Source organism: Fusarium phalaenopsidis, assembly GCF_050370095.1.
Source record: "Fusarium phalaenopsidis strain FUZ10S chromosome Unknown contig_32302, whole genome shotgun sequence".
NCBI lineage: Eukaryota > Fungi > Ascomycota > Sordariomycetes > Hypocreales > Nectriaceae > Fusarium > Fusarium phalaenopsidis.
The window spans coordinates 6,299,521-6,316,069 of record NW_028145405.1 but is presented as its reverse complement, the minus strand read 5'-3'; the positions used below and the strand labels follow the sequence as shown (position 1 = coordinate 6,316,069).

The window sequence follows — 16,549 nt, the reverse complement described above, 5'->3', positions numbered from 1 at the left end:
TCGCTAAAACCAGCCCGAAAAAAAACCTACCTTTTCACTTATTCAACAGTTACCCAGCTTTCACGCCTCTACCACGCTTCTAGTTGCCACAATGGATTATAACCACAATACCGCATACGAGCCTGTCGCTCACACCGCTTATGCCGTCGAGGAACCAGAAGATGGCCATCGAGAGCTTAACACCGACGAACAGCAACTTATTAAGAAACAAAATACACGCTGGCGCAAACCGCAAGCTCCGTCCAGTTACTCTAGCGCCTTCGCCCGTGGTATTTCGCTCCTCATTGCTATTACCGTGGCAGCAGTCCAATCCGGAGCTCTCTCTGTGTGGTTCAGAACGCGGAATGACACCATGGCTAATCCCCAGGGCAAGTTCAAGCCCAAGGCGTGGCCAGCTGTTCTTGACGTTCAGCCAACTTATACCATACTCTGTGTCGCCCTCGTTACTATTGTCTTTCAACTGTTCGCCATCCTAACTCATGTCGACCCCGTACGTTATCAATTTCCATGTTGACGAAGGGTTATGATGCCTCGAGTTTTTTCTTGTGTTATTTGCCAGCTAACGTTGCGATAGTTCCGAGGTCTTCGTCAGGCTCGGCGGCGCTCTATTGCGACTTACTTTTTTTCCAGTGTTCTGATTGTAGTCTGGATCGGTGGATTGGTCTATTTCAAACTGGCTGATACGATGGCGGCGAAGAAGAGCATTTGGGACATCTGGTCCTGGAGCTGCAAGCGCAAGTCGGCCAAGAACCCTGATATTCCTTGGTCCACGATGTGCACCACCAATGTACGTTGCTATATGCGCCGAGCTGTTGTCTTCAACTCCTTCGCCTCTTTATTAAGACTCCTATGCATAAAGTTCGAATGCTAACAAAATATCACAGACGTACACCTTCTATGTCGCCATTGCTGTGGTAATTTTGGAGATTGGCAGCTTGATATACTTCATCATCAAGCAGCGTCATGCTAAAGCATAGAACAGCAAAGCCAGCCAGCCTCTTGTAGATGAGCCACGCTGTTGAGAAACATAATGTTCCGAACAAGCCGAGTGAATTTCAGATTGTGGGCTGCTCAGGTAACGGCAAACTGAATAAAAGACTGTTTCGTTCTCCATACCCGGCATGGCCATGGTGCTAGGATCGGCGTCCAACAATTTTATAAGTCGGCAGAAAGGGTTTGCGGTGTAGTATAAGATACATGATTGGACTAAGATTATGAGACTTCGAATGGCTAGTGCACAACATGTTCATCAAGGTTTCTCGTTCTTAACTCACCACCTAAAGTAACATTACGTCCCCTATGGGCACCTTCATCTTGAGGCTATAACTTATCTACAAGGCCACTTCGCCAGCATCATCTTCAGATGGCTAGCAAGATGTTCTCAACTGTCGCAGGTACTGATGGGCCATGAGGATCAAATCAGCGGTGACCCCAATTCAAGTGTCGCAGGGTAGGCGTGATCTTCACGGCCTCGGGAGGTAACTGCATTAGCAATCTAGCTATATGCTTTGGCGCCATCTAGACGCACAGGACCTGTGCGCTAGAGGCACAGATATTCACTCATGACGTAGACCTATTGAAGGCACATCTTATGACTCTAGCGTCATAAAGTTCGTAGTGAGTAATGTCAGCATTCCGAGCGATGCTATTGGCTGGTGTCAAGCCCCTTGTAGCAGAAGCTGGGGAGATTAGTAACCCCCGCCGATGACAGAGGATGCCCGACAACGGGAGGCGTTCATGAGTGAACAATGCCATGCTGTGAAAGTAATCACTGTAATCTATTCAAGTTTATGAACATCAGACTTTCAGAGATTCAATCTTCAGTTGTTATAAAGCATAATGACCATTCGTTCTCTGTTCGGAATATTCTGCATTCCACCTCGAAGATCGTCTTAACTTGTTCACACTTGTTCACCTAGGCTCGCATCAAAGCATATCAATCCTATTCACATCTCTTTCAGCTCCAGTCTCCACTATGTCACCTTCAGAAAACACCATCTACCGCTCCGGCGATGGCAACGGCGGTTTCTCCACAACCTCTGTCAAGATTCCCGATCTTGGCCCTCACGATATCCTTGTCCGCCTTACCCACAGTGGCGTGTGTCACTCAGACCTTGTCTTCTGTCAAATGGGGGTTCCCGTGGCACTTGGCCACGAGGGCGTCGGCGTTGTCGAAGCCATTGGCTCGCTTGTCACGCAGTTCAATATTGGCGATCGTGCTGGTGGTGGTTTTCACCGAGATGCATGTGGCCATTGCAAGTACTGCCTGTCTGGACGTGACATTTACTGCTATGAGCGTGTTATTTTCGGTGAAGGGGACTTTGACAATGGGACTTTTGGGCCCTACTACATTGGCAAGGAGACATATCTCCACAGGATCCCTGATAGTCTCTCCAGCGAGCATGCCGCGCCCCTCCAGTGCGCTGGCGCAACTGTTTACGCTGCCCTCAAAGCTACGGTAACTGCTGATAAGAGACTCGGAATCCTCGGCATTGGTGGCTTGGGTCATCTTGCTATTCAGTATGCAGACAAGTTGGGCGCCGATGTTGTTGTCTACAGTACCAGTTCCAGCAAGGAGGCAGAGGCACGACAGTTGGGCGCCAAGGAGTTTCACCTCATTGAAAACATGTTTGACACGGCCACGGCGCCAATTGACGTGCTTGTCATTTGTGGCACCAAGTATCCCGACTGGGACAGGTACGTCGTGAACTGAAAGCCCATAGTATCGTCTAACGTTTTGTGTCCCAGGGTCATGAACAAAGAATTCCTCTCTAGAGACGGTACCATCGTACCCCTGGCGGCCCCCGTCCACGGTCCTCTTAGCTTGCCGTATGTGAATCACTCTTCCTCTTAGTGTCCCATTAACTGACCGATCCACAGTGCTGAACAAATGTTTTTCCACGGATACCATGTCTTTTCGAGCCTGGTTGGCTCCCGAAATATTCACGATGAGATGCTCGAATTCTCAGGCCGCCATGGCGTCAAGGCGATGGTTCAGATCTTCAAGCATCAGGGTGAATCGACTATCAAGGAGGTATTCGAGTTGATGGAGCAGAACAAGGTCAGATACAGAGCTGTCTTGGAGATGCCCAATTAGTTTGGCCCTGTTCCCCAAGCCCGATCCCCCCCGGTTCCAATGCGCAGGTGTTCGACAAGTGTAATGAGGTCGGTTGCACGTTTGTCGCAAGCTTTGGCGGTGATGTGAAGGTTCTCATCGATGAGGGCAATAAGTTGTCCTTCTGGGGCAGATTGTTGTTGTTCAATGGCCCCAGCCAGCTTTTGGATGAGCTCTGTATTCGGAAGAAACTCTTCGTCTTCTTCAATCAAACCCGACGTTAACTTGTATGCTCTTCGTGCCGTTTTGGTCAGTTTGATCCCTATTTCCAGGAACTGGAGTATATTTCCTGTGAGAGCAATGGCGGCAAGTTCAGCCATGTTGTTGGCATTCCAAGTCGATATTTTTAGGTCGACTAATGAGCTGATGATCCTGAAGCAAGCTGGGATATGAATGCCCAAGCGGCAGCCAAAAGACCATCAATCTGCCTTGCTGACCGGAAGATGTGGCGGGCCGATGCATGTCCAGGTGCTGCGCCCTTTTCAGGCTGACTGACGGATGCTGCAGGGGGAATGAGGTGCGGAATCTTGACAAGACGCGGATGTCGCATCATCTTGAAGAGATGCACCGCCCGCATTCAAAGACCGAAAAGGCCCTTTCAGTGTCCTCTTCTCATTTACTTCTTGACAATCATGTTGAGAGCGAAAGGCAGCACGACCACAGTCTGAGCGGGCCCTCGGTGGCCTCAAGACGGCATTGGTGAGCCACAATCAGCCGTATCCTGGCCACATTAGCTCATAAGATTCTCGAGACGCCGAGGAAGCGGGCTTCTCCAACGAGATCCGAACAATATCGGGAGATCTGGGGGAAGTGCCACTCTCCAAGGACGAACGCATCTGGATAAGGGTGCCCGTCTCGGTATTCATGTTATTGCTCTACCACCCGGTTTCTTGGCTATTACAGCCTCTCCGCCCTCTCTTCACAGACCCAAAGGGGCTTCTATGCCTCCTAATAGTCTTTCTATTCATCATGGTTCCTTTTATGATCACCTCCGGTTTCCTGTCTGCTTTCTTTGGTGCAAGGCTCACCTATGATCACGACAAGCAAGATGCGTTGATTGGGCTAGGAGAATGGGCTAACGTAACGACGGGGTCTTATGTCTAGTTTTTCAAGGTATGTCTTAAATAATCTCTTCCTCTTCACCAAGCCCCTGGACTATGCTATTCTTCCTCAGTCGTCCAAAGGCGTCGACCAACCGTTAGAATCATCATATTCATCCAATGTTGTCGTTCCGTGAAGAACCTTGTACTTCTTCATCTGCTGCGACTTTTCGGTATCATTTCCACTAATAATTCTGGAAATTCTCTCTCCTACCTCTTGGCCCTCGAACCACGCTCCATGCATATATCCAAAGAACTCTGCAGAGTTGGCCTCACCTGCGAACCACAGTCGGTTTACGTTGGCACGAAGATTTTGATGCTTCTCGAGGGTCATGCCAACTGGCCAGTTGCTGTATGAGCCATACGCCCACCTAAAGAATCTGATTAGTCGCTGCAACACATGCGTCACGGAAAGGAAACTTACTCTGTTGTGGTCCATCGAGGATACATAAAGTCGGTTGGCTCGGGGATATGCTTGTCGGGGAACATAGACCGGAGAACCTCAAGAATTTGGTCCTTGGTTTCTTCATCAGATTGTGACTCCACCTTATATGCCTGCGAGGCCACCACGGTAGCGAAAAGAATGTTGGAGCCCTCGAGGAATCCTTTGGCGTTCAGCGACTGGAATAGCGGGTAATAACCTCGCTCGGGATCCGCATAGAGAAAGTATTGTGCCTCGTCTGACCAAAACGACTGATTGAACTGCAAGAAGATCTTGGTGTACGTTCCCATTTGGAATTGCTCAACAGCTTCCCTCTTCCAGCGGGGCAGGACCGGATCAAAGGTGACGGCGTCATTTTGCAACACGCCAACAGAGAATGTGCAGATCGCAAATTCGGCCTCGATACAGGTGTCATCCTCGTTTCGAATGATAACGCCTTCTTTGCCGTAGTGAATCTTCTTGACGGTCGTGTTCAGAAGCAGTCGAGGGTCGTCTTCTGTGAGGAACTCCATAGCCTCCCCGATGATCCAGGCGTTATGGCCGCGTTGGTCGATGACGAGGTTGGTCTCATCGCTGAAATGCTTGAACGTGGCATTGTTTCCAGCAATTCCAAATTGAAAACCGGATTGTTCGGGGGGATAAGCGGTTTCAAAATCCCATCCCCACCAGTCGGCGAGTTGCTTGTAGGGATCCTGCCTAGGCTTCCATCCTGCAAGACTGAGGCCTGCACGCACCGAAGTGTCTTGGAGGTTCTCGGTCTGGATGTATCCGGCATCTTTTGTTGCTTTGTCGAATTTCTCGTCAAACTCTTCAAAGGCATCTGCATAGTCGGCTGGTCCGTCTTGGTCGTAGGTGAGGAGGGAGTCATAGTCGGAGTAGACGTTCTTGATCTTGTGTTTTTGAGCCAGACGCCAGACGGGATTCGACCCAAGCCCTTCGACCCAGTTGGCGCCGAGTTCTACGGTCAAGGGTTTGCCGTCCGACGACTTTCCAAATGAAGTGTGCTGGACTCGGCCGCCAATGTAATCGTTGTGTTCAACAATGAGAAAATCATGAATTGAGGCATTGTGCAGGGTCTGAGCAGCCGTTATTCCAGCGATACCGGCACCGAGGACAGCGACCTTAGTCTTTTTGCAGGTCTTGCCGGGTTCGCGAGGTATCACTGCTGCTTGTGCTGTGCCTAGGAGAATGCCATAGGACAACGCAAGGAGTTGTGAAGACAGAGGCCGCATACTGAACAAAGACCAAAAGAAAGTGTGGCTCAAAGAGGCTTACAAGTAAGCTTGAATCGACGAGGTGTGAGAGGGTGAAGCGATTCATCATGATGTGGAGGAACATGGCGATGGTATAAATAGACAGATCGTGAATATAGTAGACTTGCCGTTGTCCTGTGCGTATGCCATGTCTTATCCGGAAGGTATAGATATTAGCTTTCTCCAACCTGTCGCACGACTATCAGGCGCATTATTCCTCGCGCTTACCCACCGCATCTTAGATAGGTAGCTATCTTGATTGCGCTCAGGACTCAGTGCTGGCCCATTTTGTTGCCTATTTGGGCAGTTGACTAGCAATTTTGGGGACCTTTGGAAGAGTTACCCCAGCTTTCAAGGAAGGGCCGGAATGACGCATCTCCACATGGGTTCCTAGGGTTGAAATGAGGTGTCGAGGTTGGAGGTACTGCATATATTCAGAGGGCGCTGGCTCTTTTCATCTTCATCATTCTTAGAAGGAATTATGCAGCAAATTTTTTAAAATACCAAAGCCAAATGGCACATGAAAGTCGACTGTGACTTTAGCATGGCCTCTATCACCGAAGCAATTCGGATCAATCACCCAATCCATGTTCGACATCCGTGCTGTGGGACACCGGACTATCACGAGATGCGCTTACCGAGTTGGGATAATAGATTGCAATGTATGAAAAAGGATCGGATTTGCGTTTAGAACGCGCATATCTCTCCGTCTGGACAGGGTTTCCCCGCATCTTCAAGATAAGGGTGGGTGATGACCGACCTTTCCCCTGCTTGGCGGCCGCCTAGTTCAAAGATGCAGATGAGCTTGCTCGCATGACATCGGAAATCTTACGAACCGGCGAATCAGCCAGTGAACTTGCTTCCCCGCGATTCGGTGAGGTTATGTCGGCATCCGTCTCCCTTTATTGCACCTTTTGGGAAGGAGGGTAGCAAGGGTAGCAAACGAGGTCATTAGTTGTTCGAGATAAGACTTACCGAGCAGATGGCATCTTTGTTCATAGAAATGTGGCCTCCTCGCTCATGCAAGCCAACTATCTCTTTCTACGCAACTCACCCTCTTTCCAATGCACGATGAGTATCAAACAAAGCACCAATATAGATGATTTCCAGCTGGCTCAGCTGGGTCATTCCCAGTCGTTCCAACGAAACTTCAGCCGCTGGACCATGCTAGGGTTAGCTTTTGCTATCCTGAACTCATGGACAGCCCTGGCCGCATCTCTTTCCCTCGCCCTACCCTCAGGTGGCCCTATTGCCGTCATTTGGGGACTTGTCACCGCTGGTATCTGCAATTTGTCTCTTGCTGCCAGTCTTGCAGAGTTTCTCTCAGCTCTGCCCACAGCTGGAGGTCAGTATCACAAACCTCACAATATGGTCTTTTCGTCACTAACAAGTAGCACAGGCCAATACCACTGGGTTGCGACAATTGCTCCCCCGTCGCTCAAGATCCCACTCTCATGGGTTACTGGATGGATCAACATGAGCGGTTGGGTCAGCTTGGTTGCCACGAACTGTTCCCTTTCAAGCACTCTGATCATCAATATCATTTCGCTTCAAAAGCCCGACTACGAGTTTCAGAGATGGCACCAGTTCCTGATTTACATGGGCATCGCTTGTGTCGCCTTCGCCACCAATGCCTTTCTTCACTCCGTCCTCCCTCGAATCAATGGTGTTGCATTTACATGGAGCATCGCTGGGTTCTTTATCATCTCCATCACTCTTCTGGCCTGCGCAGCCCCTGACTACGCTACGGCAGACTATGTATTCGCAACCTTTATCAACACCACAGGGTGGCCAGACGGAATCGCCTGGTTGCTCGGCCTCTTGCAGGGCGGTCTAGGTCTCACCGGATTTGACGCCGTGGCACACATGATTGAGGAAATCCCTAACGCTGCCCTTGAAGGACCCAAGATCATGTTGTACTGCCAGTACATCGGTATCACAACTGGATTCCTATTCCTGGTCGTGGTACTATTTGTGTCTGGAGGGATGGTCAATGCATCGACTATCATTAGCTCGACTGCTGGCCCTCTGCTGGAAATTTTCTATCTCGCGACAAACAGCAAGGTAGGCGCTGTGTGCCTCTTGATGTTCCCTCTACTCTGCCTTATATTTGCAGCCATTGCGGTCATGACAACCTCTTCGCGCATGGTGTTCGCTTTCGCTAGAGACGGTGGTCTTCCGGCTTCACGTATCTGGTGGGAGGTTCACCCAAAACTTGGGGTGCCGCTCAATGCCCTCTACCTCAATGTCGCAATCACTCTCGTTTTTGGCTGTATCTATCTCGGATCAACCGTTGCTTTCAATGCGATCATCGCCTCCTCGGTCGTCGCACTGGGCATCAGCTACGGAATGCCAGTTGGGCTTCTTGTTCTACAAGGACGATCGAAGTTGCCCGAACGGGCGTTTACGCTACCAAAATGGCTTGGATGGACGGCCAATATCATCGGGCTTGTTTACACTGTTGTTACTAGTGTGCTCTTCCTCTTCCCTCCCGCGCTGCCTGTAGACGGAACCACCATGAATTATTGCGTGGTGGCTTTCGCTGTTATCATTGTTATCTCTCTTGTGCAGTGGATTGTTGACGGAAGGAAGAATTATGAGGGACCACGCATTACGATAGGAGAGGGTGAGATAGACGAGTAAATAGCTGTTGCAAAGGAGTTATCCTTATGGATGACGCCCGCTAGACCATGAATCTGATCAATAAATTGAGACATTCCTTGGGTCCCAAATGATACAAGCTGTCCTCTTGAATGCCCGTGTGCTTATCATCCTGGACTCTCTTTCAATACCTTCTCCAATGCTCTACTCAGAGCTACGACTAGTAGGCACTGACTTTTCGCTGCCTCCCCCATTTCATATAGGGTTATGGTGAGATAGTCAATGCCTACCCTACTACACTGTTCTTTATTATTCACATTAATCATAGCGATCTCTCATAAGTCATATCCCAGGCTATAAAGGGAATGAGAAATGAGACGTTCTTGGCAAGACGTCCACCATGCCCAGGTCCAACTGACAACCGACAACGTGCAGGCTAGTATCTTTGCAACGCCTCAGCTGAAAGCCAGCAAGCGAGGTGGCGTCGGCTTCGGGGATTGAGAATCTGATCATGGCCCCGACCAACATCGGCTTTCGCGGGTTCCCGCGCCTCGTCTTCGGGCGGTACGCTGTCGCGCTGCTTACCGTCATCACGTCGATAGGATACAAGTTTGGCGTCTCGGGGGTGTCCATCTCGACCCTTATGGCCCTTTCCCCCGAGGACATCGTTCTGCGTCTCCCTCCCGTCGATGGGTTCCAGAACAACACCCTCAGCCCCTGGTTCAGCGACACGCCCGGCGACAGGGACAACCAAGCCTTTCACCACATGATCCTCGGCAACCAGACCGCGATCCCCAGGGGAATTTTCATGGTTGGCTGGCCCGACTATGGCGACGACACCTTTGGGACCGGCGACGAGGGAGAGCTTGTGACTAAGGAAATCATCATGACCGGGGCGTGGCGGCCGAACGAGCCCGAAGACCGATTCTACATGTCGACGACCGAAAATAGGAACTGGACGCGGATCAAGGCGACGAACAAAGAGTGGCTTCCCTCGACCACGATTGACAGCGCGCAGGCCACTATCGAGTATCGCCTCTTGCGGAACGGGTTGATGGAGATACAATGGGCAGATCTCGCAACCTCCGAGGCGAGATCAGAAGGAGAGGCGCTCGTGGAACAGCGAAGCATGTGGGAGCTGAACTACCTTGTCGTTGAGGTGCAGAGGCGCATGTCCAGCCGGGGCTGCGGATTCTTGAACGATACGGGAACAGGCGGCATCACGGTGCTCAAGTGGGACGAAACGCCGGTGAGTGCCGAGGTTGTCTTTGACAGTATGCCTGAGTTCCAGTACTGGGTCAACGCGATGCTGTCTTCGTCAGGGACTACGCCGCAGCAGGGCGTCAGCGCCTTTGTGAGGGGTGCCATGGCGGCGTGGGCATCCCAGGCTGGTGACACGGATCTGCTCGCCCATTTGAAGCGGTCTGCCCGACCATTCGGGCAAGAGGAGAGGATTGGTACCGTGCGTATCGACGAATTCGACCGTGATAATTTGGAGTATCCCTTCTTCGTCGGCCCCCGCCAGGGCACAGGCTTGTACAAGGTTGCCGCCATCGTCTTCCTCGTGATCGGTATCGCAGCCGTTGCCACCTGTGGTGTCAGGATCTGGGTCGGCCCTCCTAATGTGACGTCCTGGATGGGACAGCATTTCTATCTCTCACAAGCCGGAATAATTCAGGCTGGCCAAGAGGTCGAGAAGTTGGCCACGGGATATGAGGTGGCACCCGACAGCGTGGGCTCCCTGCACGTGGGTGGTAGCCAACAGCCATTGTTGTCAGATATAGTTGAGTTACGTCCAGAAAGTAGTATTGAATGAGAATCCTATTGTACAAGAGTGTCTAGCTTGGGAAAACCTCCTGTCAACCCTTCTCTTTACATACATGTCCTCGAGGCCAAATTCCTCGCTCACTTTTTCTTCGAGTTCACTTACAATGTGAAGGTGTGACAAGCCACATAGCACAGGGCCAAACGTGATGCACATGCCTGCCAACCGCCTAGTATGTCTCTCTGAAGCGTATGCGGCAAATCTGATACATGGACTTCAGCCATCTAGTGGAGCTTGTTTGAGCTCAGCCGGAGCTATTGAGTCCATTGAAGCCATTGACGACAGTAGATCGTAACCCCAGTCATCAGCCGCACCGAAACGGGCTCTAGCATCAGCCACTTTCCCTTTCCCCTCTTCGATGCAACGATGCAAGCAAGCAGGTCCGGAAGAGGCATGGGCTTGGCCTAATCGAAGCCTGTTCCAGGCTAGCAGGCCACGTGCCGTGCCGTGCCGCGCGGTCGAGACGAACGCTTCCACTCGTTTCGTCAACCATCAGCCAGCCCCAATCCCAGGCGTTGCCAAAGACGGATAGATATTGTCTTTGCTTTTGCTGCTAGTGAAAGCTATTGGACGACCTGCTTTCTTAGTCTGGTTTGATTTATCACAGTGAATGTCCTGCCGTGCTTCACTGCCGCCCATCACGTAAGAATCTGGAACCACCCGGGATCACGGCATTACGGACATAGTTCAACGTCTTCCAGTTGGCATTCGAAGGATAGAAGCAGATGAGCAATAGAATCGCGATACAACTAAGTTCAACTAGACTACTTAGGTAGGGACCGGGGTTGAGTGCTAAAGAGCACACACAAGATTCTCTCGTTACTAAAGAAGGAATAGATAAGAAAGTGAGTTTCTTGAAATAATGCAAGCACTGGGCTCAAAGAACAGAAAGTCCAGAGGAGCAGGTGACAGAGGGCAACCTTGAGGTGATCAAGACGGGCGGCTGAGGCCTCCTGTCTTTCCATCGGTAGCATCATAGATGGGCTCGTACTCGGAGTAGGTGGGAGGCAGAGCACGCGACTTGGGCTCGTCAATTGTTTCCTGGGACAGGTTGGCCACGGGGTTGACTGGCAGAGCGTCCAGTGAGGCAACCGACATGGTGGCGATGGAAACCAGCTCAGCTTCTAGCTTCTGCTCGGGCTCAGTGTATTGGGGAACTCCTTGGCCCTTCATTACAGATATCTCGGTCTTTGGGAACTTCTCTGGGTTAAGCTTGCGGCCTCCGTGCTGGACGAAGGTCCAGCCCAGATGGAGTTTGAGATACTCCTCGACCTCCTTGTCGGTGAGATTCTCGATGGGATGGTCCTTGGCCTTGTCGAAGATGTGACCCAGCAGCGGGATGGTGATGGGAACCTGGTCAAAGGAAAGAACCCCCTCCTCGGCCTGGCGCTTGCAGTTTTCGCAGCCTCCCGCACTCGAGAAGCTTCCTGTGAATGTAAAGACTTCGCCGATGTAGTTCTCCTCCACCTCGTTCGTTTGGGGTTCGTTACTAGGGCCGCCAAGCCAGAACTTGATCGAGTACGAAGTCCCCCCCAATGCGTAGCGGTCATAGACAACGTTGATGACGTAGTCAGGGAAAGGTGCGCCCTTCTTATTTGAAAGGCCCTCGGGGGTCTCGATACCTGGTCCTCTGATCTTGCTTACAGCCAGTGCGGCTCCAGGGTAAGTGCTGTTGACGTATGCCAGAAGGTCTGTCTTGTAGTGCTCCTCATCAAGATAACCGTCCTTGACTGCGTCAGGGTGGGGAACAAGGTCATCGTACTGGTAACCAAGCTTGGTCCAGTCTCGACAGTCGTCTGACCTCCAGTACTCGGACTTTCCGTCATATCTGTGGAAAGGCTTGAGATCCTCGTTTGGCATGATGTCACGCCTGGGGGGGGCTGGTTTGCCGGGCAGTGACGGGTCAACGGGATGCTTGTCGGCGCTCTCATCCCACCAGCGTTTCCAGTTTAATGACTGCCACATGGCCAGCAGGCGGTCAATTTGGCTGATGCGGTTAGTTAATGCTGTAAATCGCCATGATGACCCCGAAGAGTACGAACCAGTGATGGAGCCAGAAGATGGGATCAAAGGCGGCCACGGGGACATCTGACATGTGTCCCACGCCCGTGTCGAAGTCATTTCCACCAGTAACTCCCTGTCATGTCTGTTTAGTATTTGCCTTGCTGGAAAACGTCCAGTGACTTACATGAACAGTATTGTGGATTGCTTCGAGGGATGAGAAGTTGTTCGAGCCTTTGCGATGTTCCCTTGTCCACTTCGTCGATGCGAATAGACCCCATGTGTAATCTTTCATCATGCGATTGACCTTTTCAGATAGGTTACCAGGGTTATGGCCTACCCACCGGGGCGCCACTCTCCCAATAACGCTTGCTCCAAAGAATCGGTTGGCGGCCATGAAGTTGTTGACACCGTCGAGGCCAGTGTACATCTTTCCAGGCTTGATCTGGATAGCCCAGCGTCCGGTGCTGTTGGTGAGGGACCACTAAAAGAAATGAGAAGCTGTTGATGTAGGGGTAAGGAGCCACTTACAGGGAGGACTCTGTCAGAGGCGGGCTTGGTGGGAACAGGGTGATCATCGTCCTCTTGGCTGTCGTTGATGTTGTACTTCTCCTTTCCCTTTGGCATCTTGCCAAAGGGCAGGGGATCCCCAGTCTGTTCATCCTTCTCTGGGTTGTCAAACCCATAGAGTGGATTGGGGTATGCTTCCTTCTCCTCATGCAGCTCTGCCTTGCTCTCGGGGGGAAAGATCTTGACGGCTGTCATGGTCAACACTTCTGGGAGAGCAAAGGTCTCAGCATAGACCTGGTGACGAGCCCAGTCCCAGTAAGGCAGACGCCACGTGTCAGCTGCCTCCCTCCATATAGAATCCTCATCTTCCTCAAGCTTCCACTCCTGGATGATAGCCTTCATGTGCTTCCAGACGAGTTGCTAGTGAGACATTAGCATGTAGCCCAGGTTGTTACCATTTAAGGGGAGCTAATCACCTCAAAGAGAAGCATATACACCCTGTGCCAGGTGGAGAAGGTCAACTGGCCATGGGTGCAGTAGAATCCGCCCTTCTTCGAAGGTTCGCCCTCATCCCAGGTCAGCTGGGGATAGGCGTGGATCCCAGCGACCTGGAAGTAAGACAGCTTCTCATCTACGGGAAGATTCTTGAACCTTTCAAGGGCCAGGACATAGAGAGTCCATTGCCTCTTGTCTTTCGGCTCCTTCGATTTGGCGAGCTTGCTGATTTCCCGACGAAGGGGCATTCCCGGCGCATAGGGGATGTCTTTGGTTCGATGCTCGACATTCTCAGCAGGGATGCCAGTGATGCCAAAAGAGACACCAGGCTTGGAGGGGTCGGCCATGGTGAAAAGGAGGGAGGATGTTCAAGAAAGATAGATGGAGTGTTTGAGCTGTGATGGATGGATGGGTTTGTGGGAATGAGACAGCGAAGCTTGACTATTTATCTTTGCTGCGTGCCTTTCTTGGACACACACCCTTCTAGATCACAATGACAATCTGCGCCCATCCTCTTTAGATTTCAGAAAACATAGAAATCTGCGACAGAACGGACTGGGAAAGGCCTATCACACATGGATTGATGGCCACAAGTGACTTGTCATGTTCAGCTTACTACGTAGGAGCGTACCCTGACCCGATTTCGGCTGTGCACAAGTGTGCTCGGATATTGTATCGAGTTGTGATATTGATTTTGAATGGCGATTCCCAACGGCCAGTCTTCACTACATCACATGAAGAACTGGAACGTGAAATTGGGGTAAGCTGAGGTGGATCAGTATGTGACCACGCGGCGCTTAATTCAACCCGACGCTGGCTGAATAAGGACTATTACGCAATATATTGAGTGGCTTGAACGTTCTACCTGTCCGAGGCTGGCTGATGAGTGTGAGTGTGCCTGCTTTTGGCGCTGCGTTGCATGGAGGAATGGGGTCGAAGATGCCAAGAGGGGTCTGGGCCCTTATCGTGTTTCTGAGACACGGCGCGAACCCCTGCAAGTGTTCGAGACTATTGCATGCACCTTGAGCCAGCTAACACCTTGACGCATGTGATGAAAGGAGGGGAAAGTTGGTCACATCTTAGTCGTTCGAGGTGTGCAGGTAAAGAGAGTGCTCCGCGTGGTAAATAAGACTTTGAGTTGTTGTAACAGGAAGAGACAGGCAAGAACAAGTGATCAGGTCGTCTTCTGATGTCATCTTCAGCACGCCCAGCTTCTCAACCACACAGGTAGAGCAGATGCAATTGTGACTATATTATTAATAACAGAACCTGTATCGTTTCTAAACAGTGTACACTTGATATCCCGCTTTCGCAATACAAGAACCGATAACCGAACGACCTAGACCCCATGCCATCCTGTGTAACCACCAGATGTAGCAATCATGACGAGCCACTGTTGTCTCCACAGGAGAAGGCCGAGCTGATCTCGCCATTGGCGTACGCATCAATAACCTGCTGAATCACTCCGTATGTACCTCCAACTGTCATGAAAGCCGCGATGCCAATCAGGACCCAATGGAGGTAGTACACAATCATCTTCCAGGCTGAAGCCGTGCGGTAGTGCTGGTGATCGAAGATCCATAGATATCCTGGCAGGCCAAGAGCCAGAGGTGCAAACGTCAAGCTTCCTGCCAACGCAAGCAGATAGTTGAAGATGGGAATGCCCGAGGCGAGCAGAAAAGACACGATGCTCATGCTGAGTGTGCAGGCGAACCAGACGGACCAGTGCACAACGGAATTCTTTTGCAGATGAGGCGAGTCTCGGAGAAGGCGAACGAACATGTACTTGGCGGCGACATGGATGTAGAGACAGGCGCTCACGAGCAGGCCGATGAGACCAATTCCGTAAGAGACCTTCTTGATGGTGCCTCCGGCGCTGCCCAGCGATGGCGAGGCAACCCATTTACCACACCAGCGGTAAACAACCAGACTGAAGGAGAGGTACGAGGCGCTGACGATTCCCATGCAGAGGTACACAGCCTTGTTGTAGTCTCGCGGCTTCTTCATCTCCGAGATGACAGGAAGGAAAGCCGAGGTTCCGGCTCCCGAGCAGAAGATAGTCGCGGCAGAAGTGATGCCGGCAACAAAGGTTGGGTTGCCAATCACGTGGTATCCAAACTCGTAGTCACCCGTCTGGGGGGCAGCAGCCGGTCGGTCGAGGGTTGTGACTCCGACACTGTAAAGGCCGAGTCAGTATGAGGTTTGATAATAGGAACCGGGGTTGTGGATAGGAAGTCAACTTACACGACGATAAACACGGCAATAAAGACAGACAAGAAGCCAACCCAGGTCAGCCATGCAATCTTCTCAAACTTGCGGACACTGGCAAGAATGAAGACAGCAATTGTAGCCACAAGCATGAAGTAGTTTGTGCAGATGGCATGGTTCGAGAGCGCGTTCAGTGCAACTGAGGAACCAAAGATTCCGGACGCGCCGACGATGGCAAACGTGACGAGGAAAACAACTCCCACTACTTCTCGCAGCCAGACGCCCCCAACCTTCTCCGCCATGTCGGCGATCGAATGGCAGCCGGCGTGCGAGTTGCGAAAGTTCCCCTGCACAATTGCGCAGTAGGTGTTCAGGGCTTGCCAGCCGATGACGTTGATGGCACCGGGAAGAGCACCGAGGACGAACATTGCCGAAGGGATAGTAAGGACTCCAGTCGCGAAAATGACTATAATTGAAACATTGGTCAGTCATGTCTCCGAAATTCGGACAAAGGGCGGTAACCTACTCTTGAGAAAGATGACCGAGGCGTGAATCCAGCCAACGGTCCGGAATTCAACGTTTCCATCGCCACTCTTGAACACCTCAAAGGAGTCATCAGAGTTTTCCAACTTTCCGGGCTCGATGCTGCCAATGCTGTTGTTGTCGGCTGGGGCGATGACATCGCCAGACTTCTTTGACGAAGCCATCGTAGTCTGTCAGATTGTTGTTCAAGATGCTTCTCAAGAAACCAAAATGTGACTGCGATGAGATTCTATTCCGAGTTCTCGTCTCAGAGAAGACGATCCATATATATCGAAGGCGACAGGCTCACGGTCTGCTGATATGGGGGCTGGTCTGGTTGGTGAAAAGCTCCAATCCTACCCCCGCAATCCCAAGACTCGAGATAAGCCATCTGGGGTAAGGATGCCCGGTCAGTAGCCCCATGGGGCATAGATAATGTTTCATGGCCTATGTGGATCGTGTGTGATGTTGATAACA

General features: G+C 51.3%; 7 protein-coding genes across 7 annotated transcripts; 4 read left to right on the top strand and 3 right to left on the bottom strand.

Moving 5' to 3' along the window:
• Positions 1 to 91: 91 nt before the first annotated feature.
• Positions 92 to 977, top strand: LRP88_09302 (uncharacterized protein; the record flags this gene model as incomplete). The annotated part of the gene is made up of 3 exons (XM_083245790.1): positions 92 to 490; positions 575 to 787; positions 885 to 977. 3 exons carry the CDS (start codon positions 92 to 94, stop codon positions 975 to 977), a joined length of 705 nt encoding a protein of 234 aa, XP_083100284.1.
• A 998-nt stretch (positions 978 to 1,975) lies between these two features.
• On the top strand, positions 1,976 to 3,097 carry LRP88_09301 (chaperonin 10-like protein; the record flags this gene model as incomplete). The annotated part of the gene is made up of 3 exons (XM_083245789.1): positions 1,976 to 2,697; positions 2,749 to 2,829; positions 2,881 to 3,097. 3 exons carry the CDS (start codon positions 1,976 to 1,978, stop codon positions 3,095 to 3,097), a joined length of 1,020 nt encoding a protein of 339 aa, XP_083100283.1.
• Positions 3,098 to 4,285: 1,188 nt separating this feature from the next.
• Positions 4,286 to 5,889, bottom strand: LRP88_09300 (uncharacterized protein; the record flags this gene model as incomplete). Its single annotated transcript, XM_083245788.1, has 2 exons — positions 4,286 to 4,586; positions 4,640 to 5,889. The coding sequence occupies 2 exons, from the start codon at positions 5,887 to 5,889 to the stop codon at positions 4,286 to 4,288; spliced, it is 1,551 nt and encodes a 516-aa protein (XP_083100282.1).
• A 1,092-nt stretch (positions 5,890 to 6,981) lies between these two features.
• On the top strand, positions 6,982 to 8,553 carry LRP88_09299 (amino acid/polyamine transporter I; the record flags this gene model as incomplete). Its single annotated transcript, XM_083245787.1, has 2 exons — positions 6,982 to 7,255; positions 7,310 to 8,553. 2 exons carry the CDS (start codon positions 6,982 to 6,984, stop codon positions 8,551 to 8,553), a joined length of 1,518 nt encoding a protein of 505 aa, XP_083100281.1.
• A 469-nt stretch (positions 8,554 to 9,022) lies between these two features.
• Positions 9,023 to 10,327, top strand: LRP88_09298 (uncharacterized protein; the record flags this gene model as incomplete). The annotated part of the gene is made up of 1 exon (XM_083245786.1): positions 9,023 to 10,327. One exon carries the CDS (start codon positions 9,023 to 9,025, stop codon positions 10,325 to 10,327), a length of 1,305 nt encoding a protein of 434 aa, XP_083100280.1.
• A 939-nt stretch (positions 10,328 to 11,266) lies between these two features.
• LRP88_09297 (uncharacterized protein) lies at positions 11,267 to 13,689 on the bottom strand (the record flags this gene model as incomplete). Its single annotated transcript, XM_083245785.1, has 5 exons — positions 11,267 to 12,323; positions 12,379 to 12,473; positions 12,525 to 12,821; positions 12,869 to 13,267; positions 13,324 to 13,689. The coding sequence occupies 5 exons, from the start codon at positions 13,687 to 13,689 to the stop codon at positions 11,267 to 11,269; spliced, it is 2,214 nt and encodes a 737-aa protein (XP_083100279.1).
• A 1,033-nt stretch (positions 13,690 to 14,722) lies between these two features.
• Positions 14,723 to 16,257, bottom strand: LRP88_09296 (uncharacterized protein; the record flags this gene model as incomplete). The annotated part of the gene is made up of 3 exons (XM_083245784.1): positions 14,723 to 15,518; positions 15,587 to 16,016; positions 16,077 to 16,257. The coding sequence occupies 3 exons, from the start codon at positions 16,255 to 16,257 to the stop codon at positions 14,723 to 14,725; spliced, it is 1,407 nt and encodes a 468-aa protein (XP_083100278.1).
• Positions 16,258 to 16,549: the final 292 nt, after the last annotated feature.